Source organism: Onychostruthus taczanowskii, unplaced genomic scaffold (assembly GCF_017590055.1).
Source record: "Onychostruthus taczanowskii isolate IOZ18803 unplaced genomic scaffold, ASM1759005v1 scaffold28, whole genome shotgun sequence".
NCBI classification, from domain to species: Eukaryota; Metazoa; Chordata; class Aves; order Passeriformes; family Passeridae; genus Onychostruthus; species Onychostruthus taczanowskii.
The window spans coordinates 1,796,676-1,818,586 of NW_024500128.1; the positions used below are offsets into that span (position 1 = coordinate 1,796,676).

General features: G+C 40.1%; 1 protein-coding gene across 1 annotated transcript in view; it reads right to left on the reverse strand.

Annotated features, from left to right (window-relative positions):
- The window catches only part of OSBPL10 (oxysterol binding protein like 10), a 110,231-nt gene extending 89,646 nt beyond the window's left edge, over positions 1–20,585 (reverse strand). The window contains 2 exon segments of the mRNA XM_041407916.1: positions 20,315–20,437; positions 20,439–20,585. Of these exon segments, the coding sequence (XP_041263850.1) occupies positions 20,315–20,437; positions 20,439–20,530 (215 nt within the window). The 5' untranslated portion in view covers positions 20,531–20,585.
- Between the last annotated feature and the right edge of the window lie 1,326 nt (positions 20,586–21,911).

Sequence of the window (21,911 nt, forward strand, 5' to 3'; positions counted from 1 at the left end):
TGTAGGTAAACTCTAATGTTCCTCACAGGTGAATATAGTCCCATATTCAACAATAACAGCCTGTAGTGCTAAGTCAGGAATCTTCAGAGAGTTGACCTGCACATAAATAAAAAGGAGTACATGTCAATGCAAGCAAAATGGCCATTGGAGTTCTTTGAAATTTATTTTTACTGCTTACTGGAAACCAAGGTTGCTTTAAGACACAATGCAAAAACCTCAGAGGAAAGACATGCAACTCTACGAAAAATTCTGTTCTAACAACTGCACTATTTCGTATATAGTTATTATTGAACTAAATAGCTAAATCACTGAACTATCTTCACTATTACTTCTCTCTTCCCTCATTTTTTATTTTTGAACATGAAATACATGGATTCATAAACCATCTTAATAAAAAGATGTCACCAATCTACAAGTTTTCAATAGAAACATGCTGCTGAAAATCAATTAGAACAGTCACATGTCATGATTTATTGAGACAGAACATCAGTTTTACTACAACCACTCTGCTGCCAACAAGCAAGAAACAATCCAGAGAGGAAATGAAGTGGAGGGATGAAGGAGCAGACAAGCAGAACAGTTTGGCAAAGGCATGTGCCAAAAGGTTTTCATTAAATGTACCTGAAACTAAATAAACAGAAGTCTGAAGAATCATTTGACACTGCAGTCTAAAAAAGCACTTTAATAGCAAGACATCCAACCACCATTCAGAGCAAAACACTCTTCTGCACCAGATTATATGTACATTAGGCTAATTATTAGGTTAGTGAAAATTGAGTTTTGCTACTTCCCACCAATTTCAGAGATATTTAATTCTGTTCAAGTTACTGATATGAAATTCTAAAGAATGTGACACTCCACTGGAAACTAAAACCCTTTCAAAAACTATATTTAATCTTATTTACATTTTCTATAATCTCCATGGATGAAGACTAAGGAAATCAGCACAGACATCCTCTTATTATTTCTTCCATTCTATGTGAACAATTCCATTCCAAAAGCACTTTACTGAAGAAAATATGTGAAGTAGACTTGGTATTTCTCAATATATGATCAGTTAACTAAAATGAAGGGGGAAAACGAAGATTAAACTTAACATATGAGTCCAACTTATATCTCCAAACTCCAATCACTGAAACATGTTTACACCACAGTCCACAGCAATGGTGCAAAATAAACAGTAACTGTTCCCCCAAAATCTCAATGAAGTGTTACATCACATAACTGGGCAAAGTGAAAGAGGCAGCCCTTAAAAAGCACAAGTGAAATCAGTTGAAAATTCTCTCTCTCTCCCTCCTCAAGGAAAAATTACTGGCTTGCTCTTTAAAAACCGAGCTCAGCTGAACCAGCCTCCCCTATTTGATGTCATGCAGAGCTCCTGCTCTGTCACCTTCCCTGCTCTGTTCCCGTCACTGCCCACGCAGCAACACATCCCAGTACAGCGCCAGTCCAGGAATGAGATCTGGATTCAGAATAACACAGCCAGGTCAGTCTTTGGGCAGAAGGGAAACTCTGCAGAGTCACACATACAGCAGGGAAAAAAAAAAAAAAAAAAAAAAAAAAAAAAAAAAAAAAACACCACAAAACCAAATTCCTTAGTAGCTACAAACATCACATGGAAACCACTGGATTGTCAGTATTCTCAGCTGTAGGTCTGTGTGGATACTTGACCCCAGGCTTTAATTTGGTACAGGCTGACTAAGAAGCCACAGGTCTCATACCCTGTGGTGAACCTGTGAGCTGGAAAGCTCCTGGCTCAGATATAAGTGAGTGAAGGTGCCTCAGGAAAAATATTTCTGAAGGTGGTTCAAAACCCAAAAGTGCCAGGAATCAAAGCACATAACAAGATAACAGCTAAAACGAAGACACCCATCTGGTTAGCACTATTGCTAAGCAGCCAACGACTTCTCTGCATAAATATTCCTACCAGGATGGATCCAACTGGAGCTCTCCCTGAACTGCAGCTGAACTGCCAGGTGACTCTCCCCTTGAACAGGGATGACTCTCAAGGTTTAAGATTCCTCACTTGACCAAGAGATCCTTCCTTACACAAAGCAGAGATCCCTTATGTGTGACAGATTCTTGGAGACAGAATGATAGCATGCTGAGTTAACTCTAATGAAACATTGCCAATCCACATAGCTGCTTAATATTATTATAGAGATTGTACAGATAAGTCCATTACAGATCAATTTTTGTCCAAGTCTGAGACTAAGATTGGATCCAGATCCACATATTCTCCATATGGAGTTAAGAAAGCAAGCAGGTTCCCTCTGAATGTTGTGACATAACATCAGGGTCCTCCTTTCTCTTCGCATCTCTGGTCTACGTGTGAATCATTCTAACTTGATTCTATTTCAACTTTCCTGTGTATATTTCTTCCATTCAGGAATTAATAAGGTGAACCTTGCCATCAAGCTTACTGAACCTTGTCAAACCACTGCTAAACCTTTTCTAATTCCAGCAAATTCATTTAACTGTCAATTTATCATTTTGCCTCAGTTAAACATATTGCTGCTTCTCTCTTTTGAATGAGGTGCATATTCTACTCATCCACAACAAGGTCACCTGCATTTGTGATTGTATGTAGCAGTCCTGACTTGACAGCACAGAGAAGCTCACTTGTTGCCCCATTACCAACTTGCAACTACCCAAAACTCCTGGCAAGAAAGCTTTTACTCAACTGTGCAACTACTTTCTCCCAGGCTGAAAGCACAGGCTGCCCCACAATAACAACTACTTTACTTATAAGAATCTTCAATAGTCAAAAAAACTTGATAGTAAGAACAATTTGCACCACTCAGCTCTAGCAGTTGTGCCAAAATAATTGCTGCCGTGCTCACATTTTAAAATTACAAAACTCCTTTTTTCAGGAGCCTCCTACATTACAGTACATATGTTTGTGTAAAATCTCTTGTTGCATCTTACTGAATGACTGAGAAGAGGCATAGTGGCTGATCAGCTGGCAGGTACTTTCAAATAAAATTTGATGCCATCCTTAATACAAAAACAATCAGTCTGTTCTGCAAAGGTCAAACTCACTAGTAACTTTTTTAAAGCTTAACAATTTCTGCTGTCATTCCTATGGTTACAATCACACTGCTATTAAAAACAATTTGGGAATTTCTTATCTAATCCATCCTCCCACACAAAAATAACTCCTTTGTCATAACTGAAACTATGAACTTTTGAGCTATGAACAGCTATGAACCAACAACTTCAAAAGGAAAGTTTAAATTCTTCCCTTTTGAAATAAAACAGTACATGGGTATTGAAGAAATTAGGCCAATAATGACAACATTATAGCAAAGTCAAATTATTTTAAACATGCTGACAATGTCTCTGCTTATTAATGGCATAAAGCAAATGAACTGCCTGGAAAAGATAAAGCTATGGAACAATGAACTAACTTAATGAGACAAATAAAACATCTTTTAGAGTCTGCTTCTAGCTCAACTTCAGGTGTTTATAGTCTCTCATGTCAGGCTTGTGCTCTCCCCTTTAGGTAAAAGTAAAAACCTTGCTTAAATATAGCAACAGCAGGCTTTTTTCCACATGACAGGCTGTAACATCAAGTTGTGAGATATCTATTAGACTTGAAGTTTAATGGTTCTAGTAACAGCTGAAACCCCAAATCTTACTTTTAGTGCCTGAACATTTAGGCTACATTTCAAAGTTTTTCATGAAACTCCACAATTATAATAATTAAATGCTACAGGGAGATTTGGAAGAAGGAAAGTTTATAGCATAACCATTTCCTCAACTAGCAGACATAAGCAGTATGTTTTCCTTCAGTTACCAGAAGTCCACAGCTTTAAAAAACAGAAGCAAATAAAATTGCTCAACCACACTAAGTTCTCTTCAGTAATGACCTAGAATTTATTTCAATGTCTTTCCTGCAAGTGTAGTTTAAAGACTTCCTCCATCTAGTTTTTTCCTTGTCCCTAATTATGATTAAAAAATCAATGGTGTGTTAAGTACTTCTCTACTTCTCCACTTGTCTGTAGCCTTTTTTTAGTTTATCAAATGTTATCAACTGTTTGCAGTCTTAATAGACGTTGCTCCTTAGCTGATAGTTTCTCTTACCTGGCACCACAAATAGACAACATATGATTTATTTCCACTTCTTCCTTCCCCCAAAAAATAATTCCTCTTGCACACTGTATCTGAGACATCCAGATTACAATCAGAAATGCTCAAGCAAAAAAAGGGTAGGGTAAAAAAAAAAGAGGTTAGGGAAAAGTCCAAAAGAAACATCCCAACTGAAAAACTGAACTAGAGAGAGAGGCAATTTTTAACAGCCTTTTAAAAAAACTTACTATTTCTCAATATAAAACATTGTAAAGCAGTATTGTTCATTCACTTTATAGAACACAACCTCTGAAGTCTCTTTCTAACAGAGATTTGACATTTGAAGGTCACCCCTGCTCTGCAGTGCTCTTTGGTACCCTATTACCTGCCTTCACCACAGTCCTCAGTACTCACACTGGTCCTGCACTGCAGCATTTGACAAGGTACCCCTCTCTGCTTTTCATTTCATTTCGAGCACTGAGAAGCAGACAACATGATAAAAGAACCCACAAATTAGTTGGAGAAAAAACTTCTTAATAACAGACTAAAACACGAGCAACTATTTCAGGCATATTTTTAGACTCCTCTAAGAGTAAGCCTCAAGCTTGCTGCAGTAGCCAGCTTGCCTACTATGCAGTCTCTGAAAGAATGAAAAAGCAGGTAACCATGCACAAAAAGAACTTGAGGAAAAAAATTCAATTGCGTGGATTTCAAGAAGTTGAACTTTTTTCCTGTGAAGGGAAAGACAAAAGGTAGTTTCATTTTTTCCTTCAGCAGTACAAACATGACACAATTTAAGTGAACCTTTGAACCCACTATTGGCACGTGTGTACAGAAAGGAGGTGTGAGGGGAGTGCACTAAACCAACCCACAAGTGTAAAATACTCCTTTAAACTGAAGAGATCCATCCAAGAATCCAAGTGCCTACCAGCAGACCAAAAATGCAACCACAAAACAAATGGAGGTAATAAATAAATAAATAGCCAGAGCAGAAATCGTTTTCACATTTCCAGAACCAAGTTAATTTCATAATTCTATTCATTTTCTGTTAAAAAGCAGGCAATTCAGCATTCTAATAATTAAATTCAGTTGAGGGAATTACTCAATGAAAGTTAAAACTCAATATGAGAGCTCAGAGTAGGTATTTTCAGTCTCTCAGGCATCTGTTCATGATGTCCTGACACCATCACAAGCAAAAACTATCTGTGAGAAACTGCACTACATTTTTGCCTATACCAGCTGCTTTCTCTATTACTAGAGACAGTTCCACTAAGCTTTCCAGCTCCCTCAGTTAAGACACCTATCCCTGCCTCTTGTGCTCAATCTGTTCAAGTGCCACTTTTGAAAAATCAATTTTTAAGCTCAAGGGGTATAAAACCTATAAAAAACATCATGTCATTAGCCTCCTCTCTGGAACCTAAAGTCACAGCTCATCTACCTCTAATTTTTAGCACCTGTAATATTTTCATATCTGATCTCCTTACTTTCAAATGTTTTCTTCTCCTCAGTCCATCTCCTATAGCACTACTCCCCTTGCTGTCACAGTATCAAAAAGCAAGATCAAATAAATGTGAGAGAGATCCTTAGAACACAGAAAGGAGGACAGACGGACTTGTATCATTTATCTGATCCTGCAGAAAAGCTTAATATTGCACTGCCAGCCTGTTTGTTCAGCTCAAGGAGCAAGACTACAGCTGGCAGCTGTTCTGCTCTTCTCCTCAAGGCTTTAATTCCTGCATTTAAAAACTAGCATAGAGAAAAGATAAGAACCTAAGTGATGAGCAGTTGTAAGCTGCTCCAGTCTGCTTAGACGGTCCAGCTATTTTCTGCAGCTTGTCCCTCAACTTGGGGATTCCCACTAGAAACCCCCTGCCCAAGCAGCAGCCACCTAAGCCTCCCACCAGTTTCCACAGTCATCTGACCCCTCCACAACAGGTCAAAGCACAGGGAGACACTTCCAATACTCCTCCCTCACAGACAGGAGCTACGGGAAACCCTGAGATACATTTGAATAATCTGCCAGCCTTTCGGTTCACAGCACAGCAAAATTACAGTATCTGTCACAGGATTTCCTTTGGCCAACAGCATTTAAAGCACTGAATGAAGCAAGCCATGCCATGCCTGCCATCAATCCTTTGGGCCCAGGGCTGTGAATCAGCTCAGCAGAGCTGAAAGCTCTCACCAGTGAGCTCAGAGGCACAGATGAACCCCAGGCCGTGCAGCGCCGAGAGCAGTCAGCACAAACCAGCAGGGCAAAACACTCCTGAGCGTGGGGAATGTGGGCATCACCTGCCCACACCCCCTAAACAGCACGGGGCATGCCAGGACATAAAGGCTGGGAAAGCTCTGCATTACCAGAAAGCTGCAGAAGCAAACCAGCCGTTTGAAGCCCTGATCCCCTGGCAAGGACAGAGCAGCTGAACACGGCTGTCACAACCCACAGGTTTATCAACTGCTCACTGCAACCCATTCTCACATTTGTGAGCTCTGCTTTAAGATACTGGCTGTTCTCACAGCTTCTTATGACTATCAAGTCTAAATTAGTATCTTAATTAGAAAAGAAGGATAAGTGTACCAGTGCTTTTCCCAGCATAATTACATTTTCACTAGGGTTTTTACTATCAACGTGTAACAACTGGGGGGCAAAACTAGCAGTCCTGTTAGCAAGATATTTAATGACAGAAGAAAAACAAGGAATTGGAAGTTTCTGGTGTTCCAGTCTCTGTGTTTTTCTCATCCAGGAGCAAAGAGACCCAGCTAGACAGAACTACTCCCAGATCAGCTGCCCCAGCTTTCACTTCAAGGGAAAATTATCAATTTTCCCCTAACCAGTGCAATTTGGGACTTGGGAGGAGAAGAGATAATTCTGAAATAAGCCTCAATAGCATGTTTGGATTAAAGTGGCATCCCAGAGAGAAACAGAGAGAAAAGAAGGAATAGAAAAGAAAAATATGAAATACACATTTTATCAGCAGCCTCCAGATCCCTTGTATTATCTCCCTGATGATGACTTCACTTGGCATAGTAAACTGCATTCCATATTGGGTGTGGAACAATTGCAGATATACTGCATGATGCCTGGTAAGTATTAAATGTATACACAGACTTAACTGGACAGGACTTGCATCAGCATCAATTTTAAATGCAGTTTTTACAAACAGAATATGGAATTACAGAAGTGCCTTAGGATGTTCAAAATAGCTTGAAGAAACAAAAGAGAACAGAGGTACTGGCAACAGAAGGGTAGACAGGGAAGTACAGCATGATTACATAGTTAAATTTTTAAAAATTTAATTTTACATAGTGATCTACAAAAGGAAGTAACTCTGTTAATAAAGATTGCCATAGTATGTAAGATAATTTTTCTTTTTTTTCTCAGTACATGTTATGTTAAGGACTGGTAAACATTTCATTTATGTTTTTAAAATGAAAAGGTTTCAAATATATTCAAGAATACTCCTAATTTGTTTTTAGATCCATTAGATTTCAAGTTGACATCTTTTCAATATTCAGAAGCTACTTTGTTGAAGTCAACTCCTTAAGAACAAGAACCTGTCAAAGAAAGATACTGACCGTACTGCATTACAATAACGCAATGCAATGAGGTTCAAAGCATAACCACATCCTATCCATGGATATTATTGCATAAATTTTCAATTAGCTGCCTTGAGTCAGCAGAGTTCTACTGAGGTTGTATCACAGTTCACTGACTTCTTTGCCAGACCTTCAGAGTTCATCCTTGTTTTGCAATGCCCTGTCCTCAGCAAGAATCATTGCCAGGAGATAGAAACTCTTCACTGTTGCTTTCTAGTCTGCAGCTAAAAACATCAAGGAATAAAAGACCTCAAGAAATAATAACCTTCCTGTAAACTGAAAAATTGATGTTGAGATTTTAAAACCATCTTGTAATCAATCAATGAGAGTCATTTTTAGACCTCACCATTACACCAAGAAAAGAAAAACAATATATATTTATAATCTAGCAATCATTTAATGAGGAAAGATGTGGTCAGTTAGAGATCCAGCCTCTCTTACTCTGACCTCAGGAATGTTAAGCATCACATCTGATGTTTCAAATTTTGTGATGTACCTGTGGTGTTTTCAGATGAAAGATAAAAACTTTAAAAAAAAAAACACTTTGGGTTTTTTAAGAAAACACTATCACCCCAAAATACGGTGTTAAAAGTTTAAACAATAGAACAGTTGTGCTGCAAACCAGTTTTAGTAAGTATTTCATTTTTATTGTGTAATGCACTGCAATACTGACAGAAACGTAAGCTCAAGGTTTTTTTCCCTTTACCATTTCTAACAAAATAGAACGTGAAATATTTTGAAACACCTTTTATCAGAAGAGTGCTCATCTTCATCAATCTAGGTCACCAGAGTTACAATGCCTATACAAACCTTCTGTATTCAAGAATCTGGCCTTCTGATACCTGCCTCACATTCATTTAGGTATTTTTGGCTTGTGGACATATCTACATTACTCATGTAATTTAAGTGGAAGATACTCATAGTAATAAAATCTGTTTACCACCAGCAAAAGGGAAACAAAAATTTTAGAGGTCATTTCCAAGAGAAAAAGATAAATACATTATGCCAGGAGACACCAGTACTCAAGCCAATTCTTCACTCCTCCATTCCACTCTGTACTTCTTATACAATTAATTGAGAGTATATTCTCTATAGTTGTTCCAGATACAAAGTATTAGGACATATTCTAAGTGAATACATGAAATGCCAGATATTTTCTAGCAGGCAAACGCCTTCTGAACACATCTATTTCAACAATAATTTTTGTGCAAGTTGATGGAATAAAATATCTGGTTTGAAACATGTTCTGTGGTTTTTTACTGCAATGGTTATAGGAGTTATTTTCACTTTCAAAATGCAGATAGTTTATCATCTAGATTCTCAAACTTGAACCACACGAATGTTGGCATTTCTCCCAACTGTAAGTTTCATTTAAAATACTATTTCACTTGCAAAACCTGTTGAACAAGAAATATTAATTTCACTGCCTTATACAGGGGGCTGAGAACTCATCTATGTTATATTAATGCCATTTTTGTGAACTGCATATACTTCTTATATACAGGGAGAGAAACACACAGAAGAAAAAAAGAAGCAAAGGCAAGTTAAGGTCTTGCTTTGGCAATTTCTGAAGTCCTCAATTTTATGTCTCCCCTTCTGTTCGTTCTTCCTAGCATCTGAAATTTTTCTTTTTTATCCGCAATCTGAAAAGTTCTCAGTTGGGAAGAATGAACATATTTGATGCAGTATTTTCTTTACACATCATATGGGAGAAAATACGATATACAAAGCAAGAATCTTGATAACAAGATCAGCATGTCAGTTTCCTTCCAGTTCTTCTACACCCAGCCTGTTCAAACAAAGCTTTGCAGAAACCAGACCTTTCTTACATCATCTCAGAATAGTTGTAACTTTTCAACTTTCTCTGCCAATACTTCACAATCCAATAGTGTTTCCCTTGCCTTTACTCTTAGGACTATTAATTCATTGACTGAAATGAGTAGTTTAAGTTTCCATGTTTGGTCTTTATCCTGTCAGCTGATATGCAGCAATCTTTAACAAGTATCTTGTCAACATGTCTCTTAGAAACACTATACATAGAGTTCACAGAACCTGTAAGAGGGTGGTTTCACCAACATGTTGCAAGATATGCAAAGCATTAGCCTTGATCCTTCTGAAGAAAGAGTATTTAGATTGGTGAGCAAACATAACTTCTGAAGACCTTTTATGCATTAGGCTGCTGCTTTGTACACATATATATATTTCTACAAATACTGTTCTACAAAAATTCAGATCACCAGTGTTCAAATCAAAAATGAAAAAACAATACCTATAACCTTTAGCAAGAAAATAGTTTAATCATCACAGATGCCTGAATTACCATATAAACAATACCATGTTTAAAAGGGCAAAGGTAAGTCTGGCACGTTAATATATATCCAGGTGGATGCTGTCAGTAGCTTCCTCTGACTGCTATTCACATCAGTCCTCTACTTACTTGAAATTAGCTCTGCTACAGAAGGTGGCAAAGGGAAGAAAGCAAAACCAGAAAAATCCTCACTACACATTCTGCAATTTAAAAAACATTGCTTTCCTCACTACTTCTTGTGTGCCATTCTTAATGACAATATTAAAATGTATAAATAAGAGCAAATTCCCTCACTTGGCTTTGTTACACAACTTCCAGACTTTCTTTTTAAAGAAGTAAAGGTCTAGCCTCGTGCTGTCCTCAGCTGAGCACCGACTTCAGTCTTACCCATTTCTTTCCTTAGACAGAATCACAGAATGGTTTGGGTTGGAAGGGACCTTAAAGATCACCCAGTTCCACTCCCCCTGCCATTGCAGGGAATACCTTTCACTAGAGCAGGTTGTTCAAAGCCCCATCCAGCCTGGCCTTGAACATTTCCAGGGATGAGGCATCCACAACTTCTCTGGGCAACCTGTGCCAGTGCCTTGCCACACTCACAGTAAAGAATTTCTTCCCAACATCTCATCTAAACTCTTTCATTGTGAAACTACTGTCCTGTCACTACAGTGTGCTTTGCCTTCATCAGTCCATCCTCCAGACGTTTTAACCCCTTTTCTAAAACTCTCCAGACATTCTACTCTTTTATTTCCTCCCTTGTTCTATTGCCAAGCTATCCCTTCCTTCTACTTGCATAATAAAAATAGGATGAATTTTGATACACTCACACAGTGTAAAACAAAGCTCACTAAGCTGGTAAGATAAAACAGGAGAAAAGCAGAGAAGTGAAGAAAGTAGAGACAAAACCCACACTACATTTTATGATGTGGAAGGCAAACTTTCAGCTAAAAAAACATTCAAAACAAAAATACAAGAATCAAATGACCACCCAACCAAAAATGCCAAATGCTTGATGCTTGCAGCAGTGAATAACCTGTTTTCCTCCTCCACTGTGCTGGTTTGGGCTGGGATAAAGTTGATTTGTCTACGCCTTGGTACCTTCTTCATGATAAAGTTCATTATTTTCCCCCTATCACCATGATAAAAGCACTACACACAAACTTTACACAACTCCAAATAATGGCAACAGACAAGAAATTGGCCTTTTCCCCTCTTCTTCCCGCCTCTTTTTTTTTTCATTTCATAAATTCAAGTGCACAAATAGCAGAATGCCTGGTCATGCCCGTATTTGCTTAAACAAGTCTCCTTTTACTAGGAAGACTTTCTCCATATTCCAAAGCTGGAAAAACACACACACCTTTCTGCAGCTGAGGTTGAACACACTACTCTGACTGCAGCGTGCAGATTTTCTCAGTGTGTGTGCCCTACCTCAATGGAAGATGTAGCAACCAACACAGCTCTAAGTGAAGTGTGGTTCACGATTCTGTATATAAGGTAAACACTGAAGCTTTATCAACACACAGCCCCACCTTACATTTATGCACTTCCTGTCTCACCGCTATTCTGGACTGTGCGTCAAGTCCATTCTTAAGCAAATCAAATAAACATCAACTTATTTTATAAAAAATCTTGTAAACCTGACTAGAGGCACACTACATAAGGCACAGGTCCTAACCCTGGAACAGATAACCCCTGAATGGCTGTGCAGCTGAAAAAAGCCATCTCCTCAGTCACTGAGAAATATGTACTTGATACACGAACTTGTAATAGTAACTTACTCAAAAGCATAATAAAAATATTAATTTAGGGATTTCAACTTAGAATCATCCAACTGACAGCCTAAGATCTTTTCAGTCAAGTACCTCTTCAGGCACCTACAAATGCTGATACCAACAGCAACCACATTTAGCCTGCAGGAAGGTCCTAAACAAGCACCAAGCATTTAGCAATTAGTACTACACATCACTGTATCCCTGTCTTTTATTTTGAAGGCTCATACTCCAAAGTTCACTGCAATTTTAACAAAAAAAATACCACTAACAAAACTGTTAGGTTACACCACGCATATACTGAATGACAAAAAAGGGTTACAGTTCATCAATACTTGGTGCATTCAGCTCCTCTTCCTCAAAAACAATGGGCAAGCACCCAAACCACAGAAAATTAATGCACTGAAAAACAGTTAAAAGATGGAGCTACCCTCAAAATATAACTAAATGAGGTTATTTGAGTGAATGTATTTCTAATAGGGTATTCTGGCAATCAGTACTTGGCTTTGCAGTGCTTAGCAATGACCTACATGGGAGGAAAAATTTCCATAAAGATTGCTGATGATATGAAAATAGGTTATCATCAGCCAACATCATGCTTTCCCATACTGTCAAAATAAAATTATATATCTAGTGACAAAAAAGTCATAATTACATGATACAGGATTCACCTGGAAAAGAAATGACTCATAAAAATTTGGCGTAAGGAAAACCTACTGATTATTTTGGTCAAATAATTCTTCCAACTAATAATAACTTTCCTCAACTATATTTTAAAATTATTGTCCTCCTAAACAAACAATTAACTGCTATTTTTCCCCTCTCAAAAAACAGGGCCTGCATGCACCATGAGAAAGCCCAAGAAAGATCACTGGGGATATGCCCAAGAAAGATCACTGGGGATACGCTAACTGCGGAGAGAGCAGTCTGCAGGTTGACAGCTCCCACAGCAATCCTTCCAAACACCTTCCCAAACAAACAAAAAAAGTGTAGTGAAGTGCTACCCTTCATTTTGACACTTCTGGCACTCACTTGGGTAGTACTATACCATATGTTCCTGGATCAAGTAGTATACTGGATACCAGGACAAAATGGCATAACAAGCACCAGGATACTGCAGCTCAAATAAACAGAAAATAACAAGTGTGGGTATGGAGATGCCTGTCTGGAGAACCCAAGAAGCACCAGGGAACACGAAGTCTCAGTGATGCCTGTAATCAAACTATTAAACTTAGGAGGCAAAACTAACAACCTAATTTTTTAAAAAAATTACCAACAAAGACCTAAAAAGCTAATGATCTTTGAACTTTTTAAGCAGGAAATAAATACCAAGTTGGAGCAAACAGAATGCATTATCCTTGTATTTGATCCCAAGTGCGACTACAACTGAATGCATACACAGTTCTGGTGTCCCATATAAATAAAAACTATGAAACACTTTGAAACCATCAGGACCACCATAAATTACTAAAGTTACTGGGAGAGCTGACTTGCAGCAAGAAAACTCCATTGGTCTAGCTACTCCATACACAGACAAAAGATAACCACTCAGCCTGCCCAAAAATAATGAACAAAGAGCCCAAATGTAATACAAGGTATCTTCAGTTCAGCATCATGAGATTCACTGAAGAGTTAAAGGCTGATACACACTAAATACTACCCGCAGTTTTTTAAGTAGTGATTAACTCTGGGCAAATTGTTCCCATGGCTATGATGAAGAATCCTCTACCACCAGAAGATAAATCCTCAGATCAATATCGAAAGAGAAATACAAATCCAGATGCAACAGAAACCACGGCAAATACTATGGCTTGTGCTATACAACTGAGTAGTAAAGAATCTCCACTCTTCAACTTGAAATTACCTACAAATTAAATGCTATCTTGGAAAGCGAAGTGCAGCAGCATTTAGACAGCATTTACAGCAACATTTTTACATGCAACAGTTAAGTACTAAACAAATTTTGTCTCTCTGGATTACATTCCAAAAAGTAATGAAACATCTCAGGAAGATATCCACAAAAGCCTCCAAGATCTAAAGCACAATGTTGATACTTATGAAAAGAGTTATAGAAACAGTTGCATTAGTTTATTGTATGGAAACAAACTGCATTTTTCAATGAACCAAGTTCATTACTTTTTTTTCCATCATTAATTATAATACATATTTAACAAATATAGTTGTACATTAAATAGCCATTGTTATGGCAATTTTTAGCAACCTTTTCACTTAGAAAGTTCAGTCTTTTAAATGTATCATAAAGAACAAAGAGTAGTGAAGCTTTAGTGAAGCTAAAGACCAAATAGATTCTTACTGAACAGCTGGTTTTAAATATAAAATGACTGGAGAAAACTTTTGAGTACTTATATACTCATTATTCCAGGCACACTACTTAATTTAACAACCTACTGTCACTCCTCCTACATTAACAAAATCCATATTCATAAATTGGTGGGGTTTTTTAAAATGAGCCAGCAAGTGCATGTGTGCTTCCTCTAACCACACTTATCCCTGCCTTGCTAAGCACAGAAATCACCACTGAAAAAGATAGCAGCAAAATGAGCCAGTAATAACAAAACCCAGAGAAGGGCAAGTGCCTGTTTCAGTGCTGGTGCCAACTGCCACTTCTCTGCACTGCCTGAGAGCTAAGTGTGACATCTGGGTGAAAGGAAGACCACACTCTATTTTGACTGTCACTTCATTCCCTCTGGTACAAGACTGCTGCTCAGCTCTGAAGAGCACTCGCAAATCCCAAATATACTGCCTGAGTGAAAATGCCCGAGTCTCATCTGTTTCAAACAGATTTTTCCTACACTACATAAAGCATCTTCTGCATTAGGTTATTATCCATTATATGAATTTATCCTCTGCATAGGCATAAGCAGCCCCAACACCATGTGATACAAGCAGATGAGGAACAAAGAGCTTGGGTAACCTGCCTGGGGACAAGAGAAATGTCCATGGCAGTTCTCCAACCAGAATCCACACCCCCACAATGCAAACCAATTCCTTAACCACAAGACCTTCCTTTTCAATTTTAGCCTGAGGTTCAAAGTTGTCTTCTTCCAAATGTTCCCTGCAAGCACTACTGAAGGGCAGAGAATGATGGATTTCTCAGCCCCTCTCTTACCTTGTTAAAATTGTTTCTCTGACTTTGCTGTTGGAAACACCTTCTCCATTCTCCCAACAGAGATGGTTTAGAGGCAACAGCAAAAGCTATTCAAACTAATTAACCAGCCTGTCATTAAATCAGTTAGGTTTAATCAGCCACTAACTAAACAAAGAGAAGATACACCTAAACTTAAATTTAAAAAGATTTATTTATTTTTAATTTAATTTGTTTTTTAAGTGAGCATTAATCATACTTAAGGGGAAAAAATTTCAACAGCAAAAAGTGAAAGAAGGAGAAGAAGAAGAAAAAAGAAAGCTTACATTTCAATGTGATTATTTTTGCTATATAGGTTTTAGGATTAAGAAAACAGATTAGTGCATTAATCCAAAACAGAACTTACTAATAATTGACTTTTTGGCATTTCAAATTCCAACTTTATTTAAGACTAATGACATAGATCTTCATTTAAATAATGTCAAATATGCAGCTACTGAGTTTTTAGCACAGGAAACATCATTTGCTCCAGAGAACTAAAATAAGTTTGGTTTAAGTAGATTTCTTCCTTTTCACATTGCCTCTTACTACTAAGAAAGCCTACAAGTGAAGGGACAACACAGTCTCCAGTAAAATCTATTTTGCAAGTAAAATCTTTAAAAGAATGTAAGCACTATAGTATAAAAACACCTTGATATTTTAAGGTTTACACAATTCCTAACAAATTATAAGCAAGGCTCCAAAATACAAGCAGGAGATGCAGAACAACAGAAGAAACAGAATATATTGCATCTCCAGCTCCTTAAAAGGGAGTCTCCCTGTGCACAGACTCTGCAAATAAATCCTGGAGAGTGTTACAACACTACACAAAACCCTGGATGGACATGCCACAGAATAACACTAAGATGAAAAAATACGCAGTGGAGGAGCTGGTGTTAATCTAATTCCAGTAAGAACACAAAAGATTCCCATTTCAGCAAACTTTGCAAACATTAAATTAATCGTGTGGCTATTTTCTCCTTCTCAGACACTGATTACTGTTAGGCTATTTAATATGGCTAATATGGCTTATTAGGAGTGTGGCTTATTTTTATACTAAAAAACCCCAGTTGATTTCTCTAGGACAGATTTCTCCCTCAGCAGCTATACAGGTATACCATAGTCATATAGTTTGTTCAGTATTTTTTTATACTGGAAAAATGCCCAAATTAATTGCTGGAACAACTTGACTGGTACCTTTGAAGAATACTGTAGATAGTATTATATATAGTATATCCTATACTGAAGAATACTAAGAATACTAGCGAGTACTAGAAGTGCTAACTACCCCAAAACTCCACAAGCAGATGAGTCAATCACAAAACTCTGTGAAAGACTAGTTAGCTGATTCAGAAAGAGGGAGAGGGAGGTTATTACTGTGTGTGAAGGTACCTTCGTCAATTCTTCTAAGAGGTCACAATCTGTTTCTCTGGAATATACATACAAATTTATAAAAATAATAATAACAAAAATGTTACACACAGATTTTTGTGCTACAGCACAATACAATGTTGACACATTTTGTCAGCATACATAGAAAACCCTCCCATAACAGCTGCAGTCAGAACAGCACAAGCTCTGGGAGCCAGTAAAATCAGCTCCTAAAGTGGCACTAAAATCTGAAGGCTACCTGCTGCTTGGGACACTGGTAATAAGAAAGGATCTTTCTCTTGTGGCAGGAGTCAGAAGAAAACTTTACACAAGACAAGAGATTACACCACAGCACTGGAGAGCCTGATAAAGATCCTGAGTGCAAAAAATCCCTAGACTGCCCCAAAGTACACTTTTTGTTGACCTACAGGGAATGCAGCTAATCCTCAAAAGAAGTCTGGTGGTGCCCAAGCACAAGAAGTCAGGCATGATTCATGCAGGCTGGTAACACAATACATTTCCTGAGAGAGGAAACAGGAGTAGGCCAAAATAATGTTTAAAAAAACACCTGGGCTACAGAACAACTTACACAGAGCAGTTCAGCTCAGAAAAGTGACAACATCCATCAGCCAGGGCTCCATTTATTGTTGTTACAAACCCAGATTTAAGTCCCAGCTCAAATGCAGACAATCCAGCACTTTATACACACTTGCAGGATAAAACCCTACAAGTGTAAGTACTAAGTATTTTCAGGGGAAAAGTGGAGGGGAGGATGCAAACACTGTGAATTTCCCATTACCTTGAGCAAACAGGGGTTTTAAGATTTTTTTACAACATTTTGCCAGTCTACTCAAAGGACAGGATAGTAACATAACAGGCAATAAGTATTTCAATAATTTCAAATTAATGAATGAAAACTAGGTCTTGCATGACATGAGATGACATTACAGAGACATATTTGTCCATCAAATCCACGTAATTCCTGCTTAGAATACAAGCTCTACCCTCCCATACAAAAGTAACAAGTAAATCCCAATAGAAATTATTTGTAACAGTACTTCAATTGAGAACACAATTACTTGTAATTTCATAGTAAAGACAGCCAGATGCCCTACTGTCTCAGACCAGACATAAGTGCTCTTATGTCAGAGTCTGTTTCAGATTAAGCTCCACTCTCTGTATCCATACCTGAATAAATTCACAGAAACTTACAGATTCAAGTGGAGACACTGCAAATGCCCAGACCCCTTGACACCTTTCTCACACAACAAACTGCCTCAAAACAACAAACCAAAAAACCACCTTCTCCTTCTGCTTGTCATAAAGGTGAGGAATCACCTCACTCATTTCCAGATCAGGTTGTTCCTGATCTGCTAGAGCAGAGCAAATGGATTTCTTTAGTAACAAACAACAAACACTTGGAAATTCTCAAAATAAGAAGTAATGCAGCTATCCAGATTGGCTGATTTTGAGGCCTTCAATTACTTCAGTTAATGCTTATAAACAAAGTGCTATGCTTCAGTAATCATATTCAGTTCCCTCATCCACAATCAGACTACCTTGCATATGCCTGCTAAAGGAACATTTATTCAGAAGTGACACTACTTTATTATAATTCAAATTACTTCAGACTTGTAAAGGCTACTCTGCACACTAAGTGTTGGATAACCTAGGAAAGCCTTTCAACTTCAATACCACATGGCAAGAGCTAACATCAAGTACATTTAAATTATTCAGGCTAATGGATAAGGAGCTTTAAAGAAGAACATTCCAAATCCACGATAAGTGAACTCTGTCAGTTTTCGCTTTATTTTTCCATTTTATTTGTATTCATGCCATCTGGTTGTATTGATCATGCAGTTGAACAATCTTGTGTTTTTTCAAATGAAGTAAATGCAAAACTAATTTGTCTGCTAACAAATATGCTGCAAGTGCCAGCTACGAAGTCGCTTACAGACTGTTACAGAATGAGCTCCAATTCAGTAAACACATTCCACAACAAATGGAATAACAGAAGGCCAAAAGGACAACCATGCTCAAACCCATGGATCACTACTCATTTATTGAACATTATATAGTAAGATCAACTTCTGTGAGCCTCAAGCTTCAATTGAACTGTTTAGAACTTGTATCGGATTCCGCACCCCAAACCACAGCTACACACATCAAAAGAACAGAGTAAGAGAGCAAACTAAAAAAGTAACTTATCCTAAAAGCTGTCTTATGATAAACCACTTGCTCAAAAAGCCAGACTTACAGAAAATAAAACTGGCAATTGACAAAGCACAATAAAGCACTATTAAAAAAGACTGCTAAAAGTAAACAAACATTAATTTCCAAGTGGTAGAACTGTTTAAGTGACATTTGTCTTTTTTCCATCATGTTTTCAGGTAAAATTTCTTGGACACACACAGATTATGCATACCATTCCAGCTGTTAGTCTTATCAAAGATTTAATGTTTCCAAATACAAAAAACAGGCAGCTTTAGACGCAAAGATTTATAAGCAATTACCTCTCTTTTGCAATTCCAGATTACAACCCTTAAAATCACACACAGTAAAAGAAGATACTATCTCTATAAACAGAGATGGAGGTGTCAGGGGGGAAAAAAGGGGGGAAGGGGGCTTTAAATTTTTAGTCATGGATTTCAGTGCTACATTTTAGGTATCAAAATGTGTTTGTTTCTTAAACAAAGCTACAGGAGGACTATATAAACCAACAAATAGGTAAAAGTCTAATGTGAATCTAGAAGAGAACTGCAGTAACCAAATGATAGCAAAAAGGCCTTCTCTATGTCTCTGCTGAAGCAGTTAAGCTTAATGGAGATGTGTGTCTCCAGCTCACACCAAACTTTTTAATTTGTAGCTGGTACACCTATGCATGGCCTCCAGTGTATGGAATTAGATCAGCTCCTGAAATGCTCCAGGAAGTACTGCTACAGTAGTCCTAGCACTGATTTAGCCATACACGATTCAGCACTAGAGCATCACTGGCATTTATGCAACTCTGTCACTTACAAATGCTTTAAATTTTGTGTCAGAACTTCAAGAATCCAGCCATTCCTGTGTTCCTATTGCTTGTGATCACCTAATAGAAGTAACAGCAGGTTATAATCTTTTTGTTTGTTTTCTTAAAGGTCTGTACTGAGCTTTATAACTAGCCCTGTACTTGTTCTCTCTATAGTATCTTCTTCTCTTTAAAATCACCACAGCATTGCTTTATATTGAGAAGTTGCGTTTCGGACACACATCTTTGTCCGTCCACTAAGACGACAAAGTTGAGCAACAAAAAGTAAAATATCACAGCAAATCCCTTTTGCTTTCAACAGATCCCAACACAGCATTATTAATTCCACAGTCTGGCTCCAACTCTGTAAAAATTTTACACTACAACTAGACCAAAACCAGACCTTCCTCGGGACTTCCACAGATGCAGGTCAGCCTGTCCACACCCAACAAATTGCAGGACCTGGGCCTGTCACCGTATCAGCATAAATTAGAGCTTGTCAAACAGGTAGGACATAGCAACATGAGTTATTTTATTGAAACAAAGGTAACTGTTTCCGCTGTCCCACCTCACAGCCAAAAAAATAATAGTAATAATCACAAACACGACATTTCTCCCCATTTATTTTGGGAGGCTCTCTGTTTTTCATTCTTTAGTTATCCAAGCTAACTTCATAGGAGACAGATACTAACGTGATAGAAAAAGGAGCTTAAAAGCGGAGCCCTGTCATGCAGGGACAGCAGTGTGTGCAGCCTCAGCCCTCCCCTGCCCCGCCCGCACCTGCGGCGGCCGCGCCGGGGGACACCGCTCCGACCCTGCGCCGGGCCACCTCCCCGCCGCCCTTATGCCAAACTCAGCTGGGAAAATAAACAAGTCGAACAAAAGGAAGGAGAGCGGGCGCAGAGGGGAACGGAGCCCGGCCTCGGGACGCGGCGGCCGGGGAGGCTTGGGGTCGGGTCGGGCAGCGCCGGTTGCCCGGGCACCATCTTGGGGGCTGCCGGGGGCGAGGACGCGGCCCCGCAGCGCCGCCGGGGGCCGGCCCGGCGCTTTACCTGCTCTGCCAGCCCTGCAGGAGGTTGGTGTATTTGCTGAGCGTCCCTTCCAGCACCGACTCCCGCCGCCTGCCGCCGCCGGGCGCCTGCGCGCCCCCCGGGCTGGCCGCCGCCGAGCCGGGAGGAGGACGAGGGGGACGAGCCCGCCGACGTGGGGCGGCTGCTGCTGCGGCTGCTGCTGTTGCTGCCGCCGCCTTCGCCCGCCGCTTTCTCCATGGAGCCCCGCGGCGGAGGCTGCCCGTCCGCTCCGGCCCCGGCTGTCGCCCGTGCCCGGCAAAGCCCTGACTCACAGGCGGCGCGGAGAGGGGCGGCGCCCGGGGGAGAAGGGGCTGGGCCGCGGCGGGCGAGTGAACCGCCGCGCCGCCTCCTCCTCGCCAGGCGTTGCGGGGAGCTGGGCGGCGGTCGGTGCCCCGGGGCTCCGCGGGGTCCCGCCCGCCGCCCCCCCGGGCGCCCCGCCCGCCCGAGCCAGGGGCAGGGCGCTGCTGCGGCGGGGGCCGCGCAGGGGCGGGGGCCGCACGCACACACGCGGAGGCACAGGGCGAACGGGGACAGGCACAGCACGCACACCGACTGCATGGTGCCCGCGGCCGGCACACACACGCCGTGCCACACGGGGAGTGACCCTGAAGGACACGGTGGCCGGGTGTGGGGCGGACGTGCAGACCCACGCGTGTGGCGGGGGCAGAGCGCACACCGAGACCGCCTCCGGCCCCGGCGGCCGCACCGCGCCCCCCGTGACGCGCCCGCCACATGACAGGCACTACCCGAGCAGCGGCGGGATGCGCTCCGGGACAGCGGCGGACCGCGGGCTGCCCGAGCCACAAAGCGTGCGGCTGACGCTTGCACAAGCTGTGCCCCGTCGCCACCGAGGAGGTGACTGTCCGGGGTACACTACACCGGCAGCACAGTCGTGCCCGCACTCGTGAGCTGGGTGCTGTGCCCAGCACTCAGGAGCACACTATTCCTGCTCAACCTACAGCAGGTAGTGTGTATCAACATACCACGAGTCATGCCATTCATCCAGAGTTTACAAAAAAAAATACCACAAGTCCACACCTCCTGAAAGGAGAGGATGTAACTTCACGATTACCATAACAAGCTAAGCAGATCCTGTACAGTCAGCCCAGACCCACGAATCACTTCTATGGCCATCCTTGCTGTCTTAGACAAGTGCCTCAGTTATGTTACAATGTGTATCTTCCCAGCATACCAGAGATGTAACTATTCTTCTTGTCATTTTATAATTGTAGATCTGAAATGTAGAGAAGACTCGAGAGTCCTTGAAAAGCATAAACCGAGCCTTAGCTTTTCTGCTTTAACTCTGTGGAAAATTTTAACAATCCTTTGTACTAGAGATATTTCAAGTGTAGAGTATCACATGTGCCTTCTGTTCTGCACCTCAGAAGATACTCAAACTATCCAAATCCACACACAGTTAGATATGTACATTCCCCATATAAATCAGCACAGAGACGAGGGATCCTAACTTAGATTCTCCCAGTTTTCTCTCTGAAAAATCCTACCATATGTGTTGTGGTTGGGTAGCTGAAATGTTGGGCAACCTGATCCTGAATTTTGGATGGTTAAACTTCTCATG